General features: G+C 38.1%; 1 protein-coding gene across 3 annotated transcripts in view; it reads right to left on the bottom strand.

Annotated features, from left to right (window-relative positions):
- The window catches only part of LOC113048279 (adiponectin receptor protein 2-like), a 38,268-nt gene that overhangs the window by 16,666 nt on the left and 2,507 nt on the right, over positions 1–19,095 (bottom strand). For all 3 annotated transcript variants that reach the window (XM_026209997.1, XM_026209996.1, XM_026209998.1), the window contains one exon: positions 10,932–11,217. In XM_026209997.1, the coding sequence (XP_026065782.1) occupies positions 10,932–10,979 (48 nt within the window). In that variant the 5' untranslated portion in view covers positions 10,980–11,217. The remainder of the gene's footprint in view (positions 1–10,931; positions 11,218–19,095) is intronic.

The following is a 19,095-nucleotide window of genomic DNA, read 5'->3' as shown; positions in this document are numbered from 1 at the left end:
CCTCTTTTCGGTCAGCAGCAAACATGTATCTGTCCCGTTGTAAGAAGCGAGCGATAGCGCTAGTCCTGCTGATGAGAATTAAGAGAGAAGCAAGGAAGAAGAGGCTACCCTCAGGCCCAGGGAACAATTTGGTGAATTCAGGCTGGTTACGTTACTCTAACGCTAATATAGCTTCCTTTTTAGCAGGCCCCTTAAATGCTTGCTATTAACTTGTTTGAAGGTGGTTCTTCTCAAAATTGACAGCGGTGTGTTCATGGCACTAACGTTAACCATTTTGATTCAGACTGCACAAAGAGAAGAGGAGAAGATATACGGGTCCGTTGTGAATGTGTCTGTGAGAGCAAATATAGTGTAGTTACAGTAACTACAGTAGGTGCGTCAGAAATGATTAAATCAGAGGGGACATGTAAATAAATGTGAGCTGAACAAGCGCTTTTTTCTTTTCTTTTTTTTTCTTACATATTGTTTCAAAGCAGCTTTACAGACATAACAGGAAAATGTTGAAATAATATTGTTAAATATAAGGAGGTTAATACCTATTGCTTGACAAATAAAAATATATATATATATATATATATTTCTCATTTTTGCCTATGTAGGAGATCCCTGTTTATTATTATTATAATTCTAATGATGACATGAGTAATGATACATGGTGATATTATTAATACACATGCTTATTCTTTCTATGTCTCTCTTTCTGCCCTACAGATGGCTGAAAAGGGTGAATGATGTAGCAGCAAAAGTGTGGGACTACTTCTGCAAATACTTTAACTTTAACTTTAGTATTATAATTTATTTACAGTACACACACAGACTGTTAAAATCAGCTTCAACTGGAAGAAAGTAAAAGTGTTAAATGTTTAAAATCAGACTGTTTTTTGATCGTTAAAAAATATATACTTTTGATGTGCAATTGTTTAGTGATTGAGACCGTAATCTAAGGCTTTTTTTTACATAAATCCCTTCTGGAAAATGGTTTATACAGCCCACATACATAGAACAGGCAGATATTTTGCCATTGAATGTTATGTAAGTGCAGCTTATAGCAAATGGGTCTAATATCCAGTTTATTTTCAAAATCAAAATATCGGCTTATAAATCGGCTCTTTTCAAGTTAATATCGGCATCGGCATCGGCCCCCAAAAATCCATATCGGTCGGGCTCTAGTATTATTACACTCATATAAACAGCTGTGAAGATGGTCTTGTATATAGATAGATATGTAATGGATTACAAACGAAGTTATCTGAAATTATCAAGATGAATTTGTTCTGACAGTTTAACTCGAGTTAGTCATATTTTATTACCATTTTCTAAACTATAGCAAATAAACTGATAATGTGAGAAATGTTGAAGGTGTCTGAATGAATTTTGGTTTGACTGTATGTTTAAGTTACAGTGCTATTTTACATTTAATTATTCGGTTTCTGTACCTGGACACTTGAAAAAAACTTAAACACTGTGTAAATAGTACAAACAAATAAACAGAACGAACATACAAATTAAGCACTTTCAAACAGGGCCCACTGGTACAACCTGTACCGGGGCCCTGCTAACCCCAGCCACGGCCCTGCTTAAAGTACAAACCTTGCCAGTGAACTATGAGGGCAAAAAAACAAAACAGAAACAAAATAATCGTTCATTAATCGTAATCAAGGTAAAATGTTAAATTAACCGAGGTTTTGAATTTAGCCATAATCGTCTAGTCCTACTGCGGGCTCTTTTGATCAATTTAATGTATGCTTGTTGAATAAAAGTGTTGAACTACTTTCTTACAAAAATATCTTTCTAACCCCATTCTTTTGAAACGCAGTGCAGTGAAAAACTCCTTCTGATACAGTTTTCCCATATCTCAGCATTGATAACATGACATGGTTTGAAGGTCAGTCATGGTCAGCAGTATTGGAGTAAATTCTATGGATAAGATTGCATGTGCACTGCAGGCCTTGCGATTGAGCAACCATCTGAGAAGTTCCTGGAAGCGACATGTTCAGTTCATTTCCCTGTCTGTAGAGAACCACAAGCTTACAGCCTGAACTACAGATTTGTCCTGAAAAACAACATATTTGTCCTTGGTTCATTGAAACAGAATGCAATCCAGCTAAGTTGGTTAACAATAATTTAATGCTTGCAGAAAATATATGAAATGACTGATTTTCAGTCATGGTTTGGCTTGTGTTTTAATGTGTTTTAATTTTTACCTTCTCAAATGCTACACATAGGTAACCTTTGTTACAGTAGGATTAGGCAGATGTACACTGCCTGGATACTTGCAAAGCTAGCTATTCACACCGTCTGCAAACACAAATTTTGTGCCATCCATGCACACAGGTTACTGTAACAGCACCATTTAAAAAAAAAAAAAAAACCTTATGGAAGCAAGACTGTCCAGAGAGACACTGTCCCACAGGATTAATTTTCCACCACCTCCATCTTTGCTCACCAAGAATCCTATTGTTAATGGTATTCGGTCTCCCTGCTCTCCCTACCGGGCCCTTAGGGCCACACGTTTAAAACCACAGAGTCCGGGGACCCCCGCCCATCCATTCTTCTTGATCTTCCCCTTCCCTCCACCAGTCTTCAGTCCTCTACTTTCTATGACAAACATCACATGTTTGGCACAGTGGAGCTACAGTTTCTTGCTCAATCAGGAACTGAACTTTATACAGACTTACATGCTCGCTCAAACTCTTACATGTACACAGAAAAACAACTCAAAAACAGATTTTTCAACCGAATCCCTGGAGGGACAGGAAGCTGGAACTAATGATGCCCTTTATCCAAACATATCTCCAAAACTCAGTTCCAGAAAGAGAACCATGGGAATGACCAAAAATAAAAAAAGCAATGTTTACTTTGTTTACCAAAACATTGATAAATACGATTGTTATTAAAGAACTCAAAAGTTTGCAAATGTTTACAAATTTCCAGACATTCTGGCTTAAAGTGAGATCATTTGACAAATGCACTCCTCTAGTTTGGCTTCTACAGAATTTAACAAGTACAATTAGGCAACACGTTGATGATGAAATTAATAATTTGTCTCCGATTAGAAAGTAAAACAAGCTGTATCACAGAAAAAACAAAAACCGGAAAGTACCAGGGGAAGTTGTGACTGTGTATGGTGAGACAGAGTTATCAGTGTCATTCAACTGAAGAGTTAATGAGTTTTTAGCTCAGAGTTGGACTAAATAGTTGAGCTGAGTTCATACTCCGCTCAGTCTTCCAATCACCTGAATTAAGTAGTTCCTGGTTAAAAATCTACCTTTTGGAGCCGTTAGATCTCTAGTCTTCCTGTTGTTGCCATACAAAAACCAATCATCTAACTACACAGTTGCTATAGCACCAAGGCAGAGCTGCGGATTAGAGGAAAACAACCAGTTACCTTAGAAAACCAAAGAGCAAAAAGATAATAGATGAAATCAACCCCATCTCATTAAGAATAGTAGCACCTGGAGATTAATGCAACCCTACCATGGTACGTACCATGGGTACAGCAGGCGCAGTGATATTACGCACCCCAGAGTAGCTGGGGACTATTTTCAGATGCTGCATAATATCACTGTGGCTGCGGCACCCATGGAACGGCAGTTCCTTAATAATTATACAGGAACGAAAGTATAGTTCCTAGCCATATCGGATTAGGAAAAAAATTTATATATATTGTAGGGATGGGCATGATTAATCGACGATCGATAATTGATCGTTAAGATTTTCCTCGATCATGTTAATTTGTTATCGATTAATCTAAAGCATTTTTTTAATCTAATGCAGGTTGCGTTGCGTAGTGCGAGTCTTCAAGCAATTAAATGAATTTCACTGTGTGGCAGCAATTAAATATTTTACCACCATGGGGCAATATTTGACACCCTACTCGGTTATCTGTGATCTTCCGTTTTGATTTCAAAGAATAATCATGAAGATGTCACGGCGAAGTGTGGCGTGGGACCATTTTGATTTAAAAAGCGAACTAGTTAACTGCAAACATTGCGATGCCGTGTTTAAGTACAACACGGCCACGACTCAAATGATGTACCTATGCATCCCGGCAAATTTTCATGAGGCTTTAACCCTTTCGAGTCGATTAACGCATATATGCGTTTTGAGTCATTTTCTCCTGATAACCCCTGATAAATTACACTCTCAGTTTTAATCGTACAGATAAGAGCAATACATCAATCGAATCTGTAAAGGGTCTAGTTTTTTTTGGATACAGACATAATAACAAAAAACCTTTGTGCACTTATAAAATAAAGATAACAAACAAGGTGCGCTGTCTACAGTCTTTGTCTCCGCTGATCGTCATGTACAAACATTTCATTAAAATGAACCGTAACTCCGTGAATACTCAACGAAGAGACATGAGAGAGATATCTATAGAAAGCCTGGAATGTTTACTTTTAAACTAAACAAGTGCTTCCGAAAAACAAATATTCTGAGATAAAGTAATCCATATGAAAACAACGCAATGTCTGTTTTTCATATCTTCCTTCATTATATTTAATGTGACCACGCCCCCGCGCTGAACGCGCTATTCAGATTCAAACTGAAGCGCGCGGCTTGAATACGCCCACACAGAAGAAAAGGCAGCGTTTTTATTTTATTTTACTGTTTGCTTCGCGATGAGAGGACTAAGACATAATTCACCCCAAAAAGATGTGATGTGGTTGATGATTTGAGAAATGGATTTCCTCAGAAAAAAGAATGAAGCACTTTATTCAGACTCAAAACGCATATATGCGTTAATCGACTCGAAAGGGTTAAGAACGCCTGCTAGCAGCTGCAGGTTCCGCTGCTTTAGAGCACTGCATATGCACGCGGATATATGTTCGGTTTGCCTGAACGTAGTTTAACTGTCTGCCACAAGTTGATCTTTTAATAAAGGTCTCACCGAGGAAAAACACGCTGTATTTTTGTATTCATTGCATTTTTTTATTATAAAAATTAAATAATTAATTATATTATAAAAATATTAATGATTAATCGATAGTCGATCGTTAATTCTCCCGACGATCGACTAAGAAAATTTAATCGAATGCCCATCCCTAATATATTGCAACTTTTCATTTTCCTTCGGTCTGAGTACACAATGTAACTACAGAACAGTCAAGATTTAACAGAAACTCTTTTTTGAGCGAGATGCTAACAGTCTAATCATATTTAATGGTCTATGCTAAGCTTAGCTAAAAGTGCCACCACCAGACTGGAGATGCTTAACTCTAGGGGAATTGGAAAATGATCCTAAATTTTTTCTTTTCTTTTTTTTTTAAATGGAGTGTTCCTTCAAAACTTGAATATGAGAGAACAATTCATCATAGAATTGTTAAGCCTTACATTAAAGCAGGTGTGTTTAGCAGATGATTTGTGACCTATAACCCAGTTTGCAGGTGTATTTGTACTAGTGTAGTGAGCTTCACAGCATGCTTTGATAAGCAGAAGAGATAGGCTCACCATATGGCCTACTGCATTCTGTAGGCCGTATGCATATAAAACATAAGGAATGTAAAATATTTCTTCACAGTAGTAAGAGACCAGTCACACAGGGCACATTCTAGTGTTAAAACAGCATGGTGGAACTGACTATAATGCACATTTATATGCATATTAACTTTTTTTAATGCCTTCTTTTGCCAATTTCATTGCAAAAAGTTATTAATAATAATAAAAGAAAAAATACAATTTGAGCCATTTTTTTTAATTCTAAGATAAATTTGGATAAACCTATTAAAAGATATATATTAGAGCTGCAACTAACGATTATTTTTTCTGTCGACTAATCTAACGATTATTTTTTCGATTAGTCGACTAATCTAATGATTATTTTTATTACAATAAATAATTAATACAATGTTCTTTTTTTAATTAGTTAATGAATCCTTTGTATAACTTTACAAAAAAAAAAATATATATATAAAGTACAACTTCTATTAAAGCTGCAAGCAGCGATGAATGGGCCCTCGCACCCGGGCTCACCGCCATCGTGTGGCTTTAGTAAAAAGGTGAACATTGAGAAATATGCATTTAATGTCCTAAATATAAGTGGAATATATTGAAGTATATCCCATATATGTGCCAATCTTACCGTTGCCAGCAGGTGGCGCTATCATTATAATGGAATATTGGCCTTCAGATGTGTTCAGGCCAGGACTCTTATCAAACATGTGAAGTTTGGGGAAGATTGAACATTTTATGCTTGAGTTACAACAACTTCTCTTGCTGTGGCAAGACATCAAATTTTGTCATGGCGCCATGGAAACGCCCTTTAACAAAAACTCAAGATCTCCAAAAGTTAACATTGCACAGGCCTTTAGATTAGACTGACCACAAAATATATGTTAATCTCAAAAAAATTATAGGAGTAGTTTGTCGCAGCGTAAAACATGTCACTTCCTGTTGCCAATAGGTGGCGCTATGACTATAACTGAATGTGGGCATGCAGATCTGTTAAGGGCAGAAGTTTTATCTAACATGTGAAGTTTGGGGCAGATTGGACATTGTATGTCTGAGTTACAGCAAATTCCTTTTTCATGGAGAAACATCGAAATTTGTCAGGCCGCCATGGACACGCCCTTTAACGAAATCTAAAGATCTTCGCAATTTAACATCGCAAAGGGCTTAAGATTACACTGAACAGGTTTGGTGTTGATCTGAATAAATCTCTAGGAGGAGTTCGTTAAAGTACAACCCCTGAAAATGGCAAAAACAACGCCAATTTTGCAGAGACAATTCTAAATATCCGACTTCCTGTTGAGATTCGGATTTCGTACCAAGAGACTTTTTTGTAGGTATTGGTGTGTTACATGTGTATACCGATTTTTGTACATGTACGTGAAACATAGCTCGAGGCGCACTCTGTTGAAAGTGTATAGGTGGCGCTATCGAGCCATTTTGCCACACCTGATGGAATTTTGGCCTTCAGATGTGTTCAGGCCAGGACTCTTATCACACATGTGCAGTTTGGGGAAGATCGGACATTTTATGCCTGAGTTATAACATCTTTTATTCCCATGGCGAGACATCGAACTTCGTCACGGCGCCATGGACACGCCTTTTAACCAAAACTCAAGATCTTCACAATTTAACATCGCACAGGCCTTTATATTAGACTGACCACAAAAAAGACATTGATGTTGTAAAATTTCTAGGAGTAGTTTGTCGCAGTGTAAAATATGCCACTTCCTGTTGCCAATAGGAGGCGCTATGACTTTAACTGAATATGGGCATGTCAATATGTTCAGGGTCAGAGTCTCATCAAACATGTGAAGTTTGGGGCAGATTGGACATTGTATGTCTGAGTTATAGCAACTTCATTTTTCATGGCGAATCATCGAAATTCGCCAGGCCGCCACGGACACGAACTTGAACGAAAACTCAAGATCTTCGCAATTTAACATCGCAAAGGCCTTTAGATTAGGCATACCAAATTTGGTGTTGATCTGAATAAATCTCTAGGAGGAGTTCGTTAAAATACAATGCATGGAAATGGCAAAAATGACAAAAAATTTGCTCATAAAATAAAAAATATCTGACTTCCTGTTGGGTTTAGAATTTTGCTCCAAGAGTCTTTTTTGTAGGTCTTGGTGTGTTACATGTGTGTACCGATTTTCATACATGTGCGTGGAACGTAGCTCGAGGCGCACACCGCTGAACGTGTATAGGTGGCGCTATCGAGCCATTTTGCCACGCCCACTTCTGAAACCCATATCAGACGTAAATTTTCGCCAGTTCGGAGGTGTGTGCAAATTTTCCTGACTTTTTGAGTATGTTTAGGCCTTCAAAAAGGCGATTCATTTGGCACCGTAATAATAATAATAATAATAATAATAATAAACGAAGCAGATACAATAGGGTCCTCACACCTTCGGTGCTCGGGCCCTAAATATAATATTTCAACCTTTATTCATTTTCAAACAATGTGGTTGAAGTTTTAACAGTATAAAATAATAAAGGGGCAAAGAAAATTATGTTACTATGGTAAATATGAGTTTATGATAGCGTTTATAATTAAACCACAGTAGCCATAAATTTACAGTTGTCTGAGATGTCATGAAATGTTCTTTAGCATCACAAACCATAAAATGTAGTCAGGGTTCTGCTGTGGTTTAGCATGGTTCCCAGAGATCTGGAGCTGATTCTGGGTAGCTCGGTGGTTTGTGAATGTTGTCTCGCGGCTCGCTGTCTTTTAATGGGCCGTTCTCATTTCATGTCTTTTGCGCGCTCAAGTTCGGCATACTGGGGCATAATGGAAGCGAAAAGTTTGCGACGCGCTCGTTTTTTCCAGGGGCGTCCGCACCGCATCGAGTTAAAAACATCTCAACTTTTCAGAATGCCGCAAGCGGAAGAATATCAGACCTGAATCAGGAAGTTGGTCACCAGATCACAAGGTAAACCGTAACACCGGAGAGCGCCAAGATGTTCTCCTCTGAGGTGCTCGCGCAGCGCAGTTGTGCTGCCGTGGTCCACCATATCGGTTTTATGAAGGGAACAAAGGGCCATTTTATTTGTCCTCTGTTTAAAGTATTCCCATACCTTTGATAACAGTGGTCTCTGTTTTTGTGATAGAATGCAACTTTCTCCATTCCCAGTATGCCATTACATGACGTCGACGAGTCGTTGCAGCACTAATATATATATATTGCATCAACATTTATTTTTATCATGAGAATAATAATTTAAAAAAGTGAAATATTACAATCCAATATAATGTGACAAACTCAAATTTAGGGCTGCACAATGTGTCGTTTAAGCATCGATATCACAATGTACGATAGTCATATCTCAGGATGTGTGATGTAGGCTGTTGTAGTTGATCCGTTATTCATGTACGGGCCAGCTGCTCCCCGGCCCTTGACGAATGTGATTCGCGGATTAATTGCACAGCTTAACCATCATAGAGTGAAAGTTTATCATTGACAGGACTGAAAAACACATGCAAATTTAACAGGGCAGAGAGAGAGAGAGAGCGCACGCGCACGAGAGACAGAGAGAAAGAGAGCACGCGCGAGAGAGACAGAGAGAAAGAGAGCACGCGCGAGAGAGACAGAGAGAAAGAGAGCACGCGCGAGAGAGACAGAGAGAAAGAGAGCGCACGCGAGAGAGACTTCAAACAACACGAGCGCTGTCTTGCTCTCTCTCCCTCGCATATTAATCAATTGACACGATGGTGTCAATGTTTAAATCATTTAAAATGAGAATGTAAGTGTGCTCACCCCATTTTTGTTTGTAAGAAAAAATATCGCAATATATAATCGCAGAAAAATAAAATATCGCAATGTAATTTTTTTCCCAATATCGTGCAGCCCTACTCAAATTTCCCTTTCTTTTTGTTTAATTGGTTTATCCCACCACCATATTATTCTATTTGGTCCAGTAACAGCCAATGATGCTCCTCTAGCAAACTTTACAATGACCAACATTTAAAGAAAATCTGGAGTGTAAAAAATGTGTACCCCGTGTGAATGAACAGACATATTCAAATACACGGGGAAAAAAGCATGCTAACAATGCACAAAATGGTAAAATCTATAGCTGCTTGTGTGAACCAGAACAATTTTGGCATACTCGAGGGAAAATAGTTGATTCTCATTCTCCAGGTATGCTCACACACCAGTCTCTCCTGTGTATTGATGGACATATAATTCAATTAGACCATCATTAAATTTAAAATGGATTTCTCTCAGTTGTATAAAAACGGTAGTTCTAAATTGTGCAATCAGACAAACTCAACCACATCCACAAGAAACATGATGCAAAATAAACACCAAACAGTGTCTATTACTGTGTGCTGAGTACTGTTTAAAATTTCATTAGCCTAGCCCTTTCGTGGATCTACCTCAAACCGAAAAGCAAGTACGGTGTCTGTTCTAGGGATGGGATAGTTTTACACCTGCCCTGTCTGACCACACCACACCACAGCCTCGGCAGCCAACTGCCACGTGGATCACAATGACTGACACAAACATTTCCAGAGTCAGATTATACAACACACAACCATTTTGTGTATTTCTGCTTGATGCATGCAATTGCAGACACAGACAGCTCTTGCAAATACAAAGAGAGTCCTCTTGAAATCTGCTAACAATCCTCTTGAAATCTGCTAACAATGTTAGAGCTATCTGCATATGAGTGTAACATGTAGCTGATGTGGAAACATAAATACAAATTATTCAAAAATCAAGAAATATCAAACCAAATGAAAAGGGAAAAAGATCAACTAAGCAATTTTAATGTAACCGTCTCTTTCTCCCTAGGCATATTCCTATGATCCTCAACTAAACCAATCTGAATTACTCAACAGATCATTTGACAACCTTCGGAACCTTTAAATTCTCCTCGGAGACTAAAAAAAACAATATTTTATATATTATATGTAGTTATATTATAATATATGTCTATATTGGACTGAAGAGAGTAATTAAAGCTCACAGAAACAAATAATGCACAAGAACATAATCCCCGTGCAATTCTTCTGTACGCTGCACCTCAAATGATGAATCTGCTGGACTCAGGGTCCATAATTGACTCCAGATGCAAATTAGATTGTGTGCAGTCACTGTAAAGCATTCTTTATTAGTTCATTAGCTTTTTTAAACAGTCCATTGAGTTCTCAAGTGAATGCACTTATCTTATTGAGTGAGAATTGGTAAGAAACCAATATAAGCTACTTGTGATCCTAAAATACTTTATACATGTATTTCAGTGTGGCTGAAATTGAGGTTTCTAAGTCCTTTGCTTTAGATAAGTGAAGTCGGAGTCTATAATCTGATCAGAAGAGCCATTGTGAAAGAGCCTACACACAAATACCTGTTAAGGCACATTAAATTAAGTTACTATAAACCATTAAAATGGTTAGTTTTTAGCTAATTAGCTAAATAACTTGTCAGTTTCTCATTAGTTAATAGCAATGGCATCTGTGGTTCTGCACTCACCCCGTTCTGTGAGGGGCTGTATGATCTGTGATCTGTGCTGGCACTCATGGTGTCCTGACCGTCTGAGGTGGATGTGCAGGTGGAGTCAGTATCGCTGCTTGTACAGACTCTGTGTCTCAGGACAAAGGCGACGCCCTCGTCCTCCCTCGCCTCCCCCCTGTCCAGCTTGCTTCCTGTTGCTGTTGCTCTCTCTTAAAGCCACTGGACCAGACTGGACCAAGAGGGCGCTCGTCTCCAAAACTGTCCTCTGTGGATTCCCAGCAGAACACGAGACTCACTGATGGACCTGGTAAAGACATAAAAAAAATAACATTTAATATAATCGACTATAATAGATATAATAATATTACTGACCCCAAACACTTAAGCCTGCATACACCATGTTTCCATAATAAGCACAGTGAGGTTGTTACTTTATATAGCTGTAATTAACAATCCTAAATTTGCAAAAAATAGCGTATGCTCTGAAACATCAGCAGATAAACATATAAACTGCCTAAAATCAATGACCATTACTTCTACTTACTAAAAGTTGAGCTTAGATGGCAGTAAAATACATGTGACTGCAATGGTGATGCATAAGCAAAATGATTGAGAAGTTATGTATCTGGTCAGTTGTGGTGTTAAATTATATAAAAGGGAAACGAGTCAATGGGCTTTGCATAAACTAATTGAGAACTCAATGAAACTACACAGAAGTTCATGAATGCCATTTCACAACAGGTTTTGAAATCAGTGATCCTGCCTATTAGTACATAACAGTGTTCGTTGAAAACTTACAAAATCCGACAAAGCCTTAATCCAAGCTAAAAATACAATACTTTTATACAGACTGTCGGATGTTGTAAACCCTGCGGCCCTGCCAGAGTACTCACAGCACACAAGGGCATTTGAGTTAAAACCGGTCACCTGAGGTCCACTGTAACTAAATATCTCAAGTCATGCTAAAAAGCTAACACGGATAATCAGGATCTCTTCCCAATCTGCATCCACATTCTGATATAGATCAGGTTTTACGCCACATCTACAGCATTTGACTAATAACTGAAATCAGCCGCCTCCTTCAAACACTCTCTGCCAGCTTGAAGTGCATTTAATTTGAGTTGGGATCAGCTGCAAGCCTTGAGCAGTCTGCCAAGTTCACATAAGCGAGAGGCTTCACAGCCACAGATGTGAAACTGACAGCATCTCTCTGCTTAGAGTTTAACTCCTTTTGTAAATGAAAAGTGTGGCAACAGCTGTGTGCTCACAAGCCAGGAAATCAGATTCAACTAAACTCTAAATTGCAAGATGGTCTGTGTCCAATTTGTCAAAAAACATGACGATGCCCTTTTCTTCTCAAGTTCAGCATTCTCTGGTGTCACAAAGCATTTGGGATCATGTGACACAGTGGAGTGTGAAACGGACCCCTTTTTGCTTCTTTGGCCTGCTGTGTAGGACTGTTGTGCCGGAGGAGAAAACTGATACACACAGTTTCAATGTCTCCATACATTTATCCATACATTAATTCATTCAGAGGGTGGGAAGGAGCCCACAAGTCATTATCGGTTAATTATCAGCTCATTCATTATATTAGGTTAATAAGTGGCCATCCAAAGGCTCTGGCATCATTTAACTCTGACATGAGTGTCATATTCTAAGGGGTGTCCCCGAGCAAGATACTTAACCCCTAGTTGCTTCAGAGGCGTGTGACCTCTGACATATGTAATAATTGTAAGTCTCTTTGGATAAAAGCGTCAGCTAAATGAACAAATGTAATGTAAATGTAAATATTCATAAGTAATCTTACAGCTGTCAAGTCTTGCCTTGCACAAAATCAAGTTCTCAAGTTATAGGACTTGTGTTTTTCTGTTGCTGAGCTTACAAAAAAAAGCAACGATCTGATGTATAAATTAAAGTGGTATGAAATGAGCTTAACATGAGATTTTTGATAAGTCTCAGTTTGTGCAGTCAGAACTAGTGTTGTCAAAAAACCCGGTACTTTGGTACCAAGTCGGTACAAAAAAAATGAAAATGTTACGGGACAAGGTTTGTTTGTTTTTTTAAGTACTGGTGGTACCGAGTACCTGGTCAACCCGGTTCTTGATGTGCTATCCGATAGGTGCGCAGATGCACTCTCTTCATAAAAGCACTGAGACGTGGCGACATCAAAATGAAGAAACATCAAACTAACAAAACACTTTAAAAGAGAGACACACAGATCAAATGAAAGAGTTCGAGCATGTAAGTTTCATTGTGTTTCCCATACACTGATTTATTTGTGGCGGTCTCCCACAATATCAAAACTGGCCGCCACAAATAGATTTTCGCTGAATAAACATTAGCAATGAACAAGTCAAAGTCAAAATCCAGCTCAGGTCTGTCCTGTTATGAATATTATTAAATATTTTAATTTGAATATCGGATTTAAATTAACGCTGTTATCAGAGTAATTGATCATTAGCATAAGTGTGGCTAACGCTAATATAATGAGCATTAGAATGAAGTTTCTTTATTAACCATTTAATGCTCCTATAACTTTTATTAGAGTAACAAAATTAGTTAAAATTGTGCCATATCAGTCAGAAAAGCAGGTCTGGGCTTTTTTTTTTTTTTTTTTTAAGCTAACTTAGTTGTTACTCTTGGCTTAAAAATTCAAAAGCCCTTTTAAATTAAATAAGAACAGAGTTTGGATTAAATGAAAGTAGAGTCAAGTTTTTTAATTGGCATAATTTTGTGTTTTGCTTTGGTACTGAACTGAAAGCACTTTTTGGTCATTCAGTAAGGCCGCACAATAAAAAAAAAAAAAAAAAAAGAAAAAAAAAAAAAAAAAAAGGGAAATCTTGACAATGATCTTTAAAAAAAAAAAAAAAAAAAAAACACTCTTGAGAAAATCTTGAGGGTTAAATTTTTTTAAGAGCTCCAGTTTTGCTGTGCTTGTTTGTAGGGCTTCACAATTTGACCAATAATAATAATAATAATAATAATAATTATTATTATTATTATTATTATTATTATTATTATAACAATATTAAATACAAGTTTAAAATTTAAATAAGCATTCAGGAAGGCAATAATAAATACATATGCACATTTTTTTAATTAAATTATTTAAAACTAGTACTAAAATTTTTTTGTTTGCTTTTGGTCATTTTAAACAGCTTTAATTTTGGCAGAAAACCACAGGATTTAATCCACATGGTTTCCAACAGCTTAAAAAATGCTTATTAAAAATCTGACGAAATATTTGCTGCTTATATTGTTATATATATTCGTTTTCTGATGCATGATATACGCAATGCAGACACAGTATATGCAATATTGATATCGACAGATAAATTCAGTGGATACTGATTACACAGTCTGAACAAACAGATCTGATTTGAACACTTGAGAAATTGTATTGCGGGAAGATCAGTTATATAAAGTGGATTGAAATTTTGTGCAGTGTGAACAAAGTTAACACAGTGCTTAGCAGTATTCCTGGGAACAAAGTTTAAACACACTTATACAGATATCAGGGATAATCTATTCAGGGGCAAAATACACTTCCAAAGAAGCAGGTGGTCCATTACCCTTGTGTAGCTTAGACTCTTTCTGCAGAAACAATACTGTGAAAGAAATCAATTAAGACACGAGTCAGCAAAAGTGCTTACCAGGGAGTACAGGGTACAGTGTTTGGGATGAAATGACATTTGAAATTGATTTTCTTTTGCCACTCAAACAGCTGACTAACCATCAGCTGACTTTTCTGTGTTTTCAGCTCAAAACTGGTCACAGCTCAAAAATGTGTCAGCGATTCCATATCTGCAAAGACCAGTTCCATTCTCAGAGGACCGCAGTCTTCACACTGTCCTCTAGCATTACAACAATGGTCAAATAGCACCGGAGAGAACATCGCTAAACCGTGACACCTTACTTTAAACTACATCTCTCTCTTTCTACAACTCCATACCATCACTTATATCTAGTGTACCTTCTCCAGAACCTAAAAAGGCATCGGTCCACACTCTCTGACTGCTGTAAAACTCTCTAGAAATGTGAAGAAAGCATTTCATGAGACCAACAGCAAGATGCAAAAAGAGGAATAGAAATCAGAGCAAGAAAGACTAGAATATTAAGTTGTGTCACAATCTCCCTGTCCATGAAACAAAGCCTGCTTGACCCCGGATTAGAGCTGTGCAATTATTCAAAAAAAAGTTTTCTATTAAAAAAAGAAAAAAGGAAACCGATTATTGCGCCCCATTCCATGCCCTTTTGCAGCACTGCGCTTCCGTTCCTCCAAAAAAAGCCTAATTTCTCATGCAAATCAGTAAAATCATGAAACGTGACATTTACAAAATGAGACGTACTTGATTTATCAAAGTATATTTATTCATGATTATAAAAGCGTGAAAGAGAACTTGCGCTGCTCCTCCGGAAGAGATATGCGCTCAGAGACTGAACAGAACACAGACATGTAAAGTCATCTTTTAGCTCAAGGTGCACGCCTAAATGGTCTAATACATGCAAACATTTTCAAAAAGCTGCGCTTGGTGATCATTCATGATACCTTTGTCAGTCACGTAATAAATGAACATAATAAATAAACATAATAAATGAACATAAGCATGTAACAGTAATTTGGATCCGTACGGCTCTTAAAGTGACAGCGAGCTATGTTTTATATTACATTTGATTATTCATTTCTGTAGTAGACTGTACCACACTACATGAACCTTTTCATATAAACTGCAATAAATACAAAACTAGAGCCACTGAAATGAGACATTAATAATAAATAGTATAGTGAATAAATGAAATAATCCTACTGCTTGAGACAAGAAAAAAAAATATTCAAAGAGTAGACATCACTGGTGCTAACTGACATGTCCCTACGAGACACAAATACACAGCTACAACATCTGATTTTCCTGAGGATTACTGACTCAAGAAAAAATGTTTGAAACAAAACAAGTGAGGGAATGAAGAAAGACAAACAAAAGCAGTTGCTGGAGCAGTTGCGTCATTGAGTATGTGGTCATGCGACTGGATAAGAGAGTGAGGAAAGGAGTTAGAGCTGCCTTTGTGTGCTGTCTGTCGGTCATGAGACCAGGACTGTCCACCAGCGAAGCACTGAACTTCAGTCAGAGAGGAAGAGCCCCTTAGTGAGAGACTCAAAGAGGAAAAGCCAACTGCTAATCTAGATTAAAAAATAAATAAGCCAACCATTTTTGGTGCATCACTTTCTGACACTGAATGATAATAACTACAAGTCATGATACATAAATAGGGTTTACCTGTCCTTCACACCTCACAATTTGCCACGGACATACCAGATTGTCTAATGCTTTGTTTGCTTTGACACAGGTCCAGCTCATGAGCAAACCAATGTGACCAAGGTCAAACTAAGGGCTCTGCCTAAACCTCCAACTCACCATAGTGGACTAAAGAAACTGCTGGTGTCAGAATGAATAGACTGGCGCAAAGTGACATGGATTGCTGAGCAGCTTTCCAGTACATTATCTACACAAACAGGATGAGCCACAGTGGAGACGGTCGTCTTGACAACGTCATCCCACCTTGTTCAGATTATGGGAAGTGAGGAATGACATGCTGATGTGCAACACAGCGCATTAGTTTGGATTTAAACACTTTATGTTCTCACACCTACCACAAGCCAAACAAAATCAATGAAGATTTTCAGAAATTGAGTGGCTCCCTTGACATTTAAAAGATGTCAGAAAAGATTGCTTTGTCAATCAATGGCACACAATCAACCTCTCTGATAAGATGCCTTTCCACACTGCAGAGGCCCACAACTACTGCTGACACTATAATAGAGATGGACCGCTGATTGGTTTGACTAACATTAACACTTTCCTCTTAATAGGTTATTGGTTCTTTAATATCGTGTCTAGCATTAAACTGCTCTTTAAAAACAAACACTAGGGCTCCAGACTGCGACCAATGGGTTGCATTTTGAGACAATTTTTTCTGTCGGTGCAACAATTTTTTTGTGAGCAGTCACACTGGCGTGACCACTGCATCTTCCAACTCATAAGCTCTGCCATTTCTGTTGCATCTAAGAAACATCTAATGGCAAACAAAATGAAAGTGAAACTAAACTGTGCTGTGTTTCAGCTGAGTAGCAGGGCCGTTTATCAGCTTGGAGCGCGATGCAAACCAACTTGTCCAAGCTCATCTTTACCGGGGAGCCAAAGTTGATTTTGTTTCATTTAAGCACTGTTGTTAATAAAAGTAAATTTTGCATGCATCAGTTTAAACAATAAACAAGAAATGAACATTAAATATTATTAGTAACTGCACGTATTAAAGCACGTAGGAATTTTATGATTAAATTATCTTTATTTTGAATACCCCCACACACCACCCCCTGCACTACCAAATCTGCTCCTGGCGCCACCATCTGTAAAACTGAAGCCCCTTTCACACTGCACGTCGGACCCGGCAAATTGCAGGAACATTGCCGGGTCACCTTCTGTGTGAAAGCAAACACGTCCCGGGATTGATTCCAGCATTGAAACCAGGTCGGGGACCTAGTAACATTGCCGGGTTTAATCCCAGGATGAGGTCTGTGTGAACAAAAGCCAGATCTAAAGCCGTGTCGTAGTGATGACACGTTATCACGCAATTCTTTTACCGGCTGTTTTGAAGAAAGATCAACATTCGCGACTAAAAAAATGTGCAAACTGTAATGAAGCAGAGATCAGTTAGTTCCTCACTTTCCGCACTGACGCCAAGATCGCTTGCTTGCTTCAGTGAAAGTATAACGTGGCGGTAACGTTTTCGTCTTAAACATTACACGTCACGCCCTGATGTCATGTGTTATTACGGGACCTTTACAGGTTGTACGTGAAAGCAATCACTGTTACGGTAATCACTGGCAGTGTGAAAGTGCAAAATCTAGCGACCCGGGAACAATTGCCTGAACACTTTACCCGTGTATTTGCCGGAATCGCAGTGTGAAAGGGGCTTAAGTGGCACTGGTGCCATAGCTCTCAAATGTTAGTCTGGAGTAGGGGTGTCCATGGTTAACCGGTTAACCGATTAACCGTTAAAAATTGTGTAACCGAGTGAAACATTTTGCTCGGTTAAGTGACGTCAATGGCGTGCATTGAATTTAGTTGTAATACATTTTTGCACCACCGCCAGAGCGCTCCCAGACATTTGTAATGTCCACAAGAAGAAGTCATTTTTCTAATATGAAGCGGGCTAATACGAGTGACGGGGCAAAATGCAAGTATTGCAATACAGTGCTTAGATATACTTCAAGTACAACCTCGTTGTTGTAATCTCAACAGCCAACACCCGGGCATCATTAGGCCGGTCAGGACACACTGGATGCGTGGCGAAAGCATCTCAGCTGCGTGGCGTGTCTGTTTTTAATTCGGTTCCCATGTTAACGGGTTAGAGCTTGCCGACTGCCTGCGTGAGACGCGCGGCTCAGGCGCGGCTCGACGCGTGCATGCTAGAAATAGAACCGACGCCTTGTTGGAAGCGTTTCCAGGCAAAGCATAATAGGAAAATATGTTTATATGTCATTTTGTACAAAAATACATATTAATTCATGACATTTTGATATTTGAAAGTCTATAGGTTGACATAAATTCAGATATAAATGTAATTTAAATAAATAAATAAATAATTATCGATTTTCAAATATTGTACGTGTCAAACAGTCATAGTCATAGCCTTAGCGAGGCGGCCGCGGAGTCTGCTTGTTACCTTTTGCCTTATACATTTTAGGCTTATTCTCAAATTCAGATTGTGTTAATGGGCGGCATTATTAGGCAGTTTTAATAGGACAATTTGACCGGAGAGATTAAATTTTGTCGGACATTCCTTTTTTTTTTTCGGCCAATGTCCGGAAATTACTATGGTTATGGTTACTATGGCACACTATGGTTAACCGAGTATTAACCGCTAAGGGCCTCGGTTAACGGTTAATGAAAAACTTGAGAACGTGCAGCCCTAGTCTGGAGCCCTGAACATCATGCAGTATCACCATTAAACAACTGTTTTCACAAGCAAATTACCTTAATGTATGTATTTGCATTAATCTACAAAAAAACTACTTACAACTTTTTTGAGAATGGCATAATAATAACAACAATAAAAAAAGTTTATATCATGATTATTATTAGTGAGAAAAAGGAGTAATCTTTTTTTTTATGGTCAGTTA

The sequence above is a fragment of the Carassius auratus genome, chromosome 29 (genome assembly GCF_003368295.1).
Source record: "Carassius auratus strain Wakin chromosome 29, ASM336829v1, whole genome shotgun sequence".
NCBI classification, from domain to species: Eukaryota; Metazoa; Chordata; class Actinopteri; order Cypriniformes; family Cyprinidae; genus Carassius; species Carassius auratus.
The sequence above is the reverse complement of the archived record's forward strand: the minus strand, read 5'-3'. Positions and strand labels throughout refer to the sequence as shown.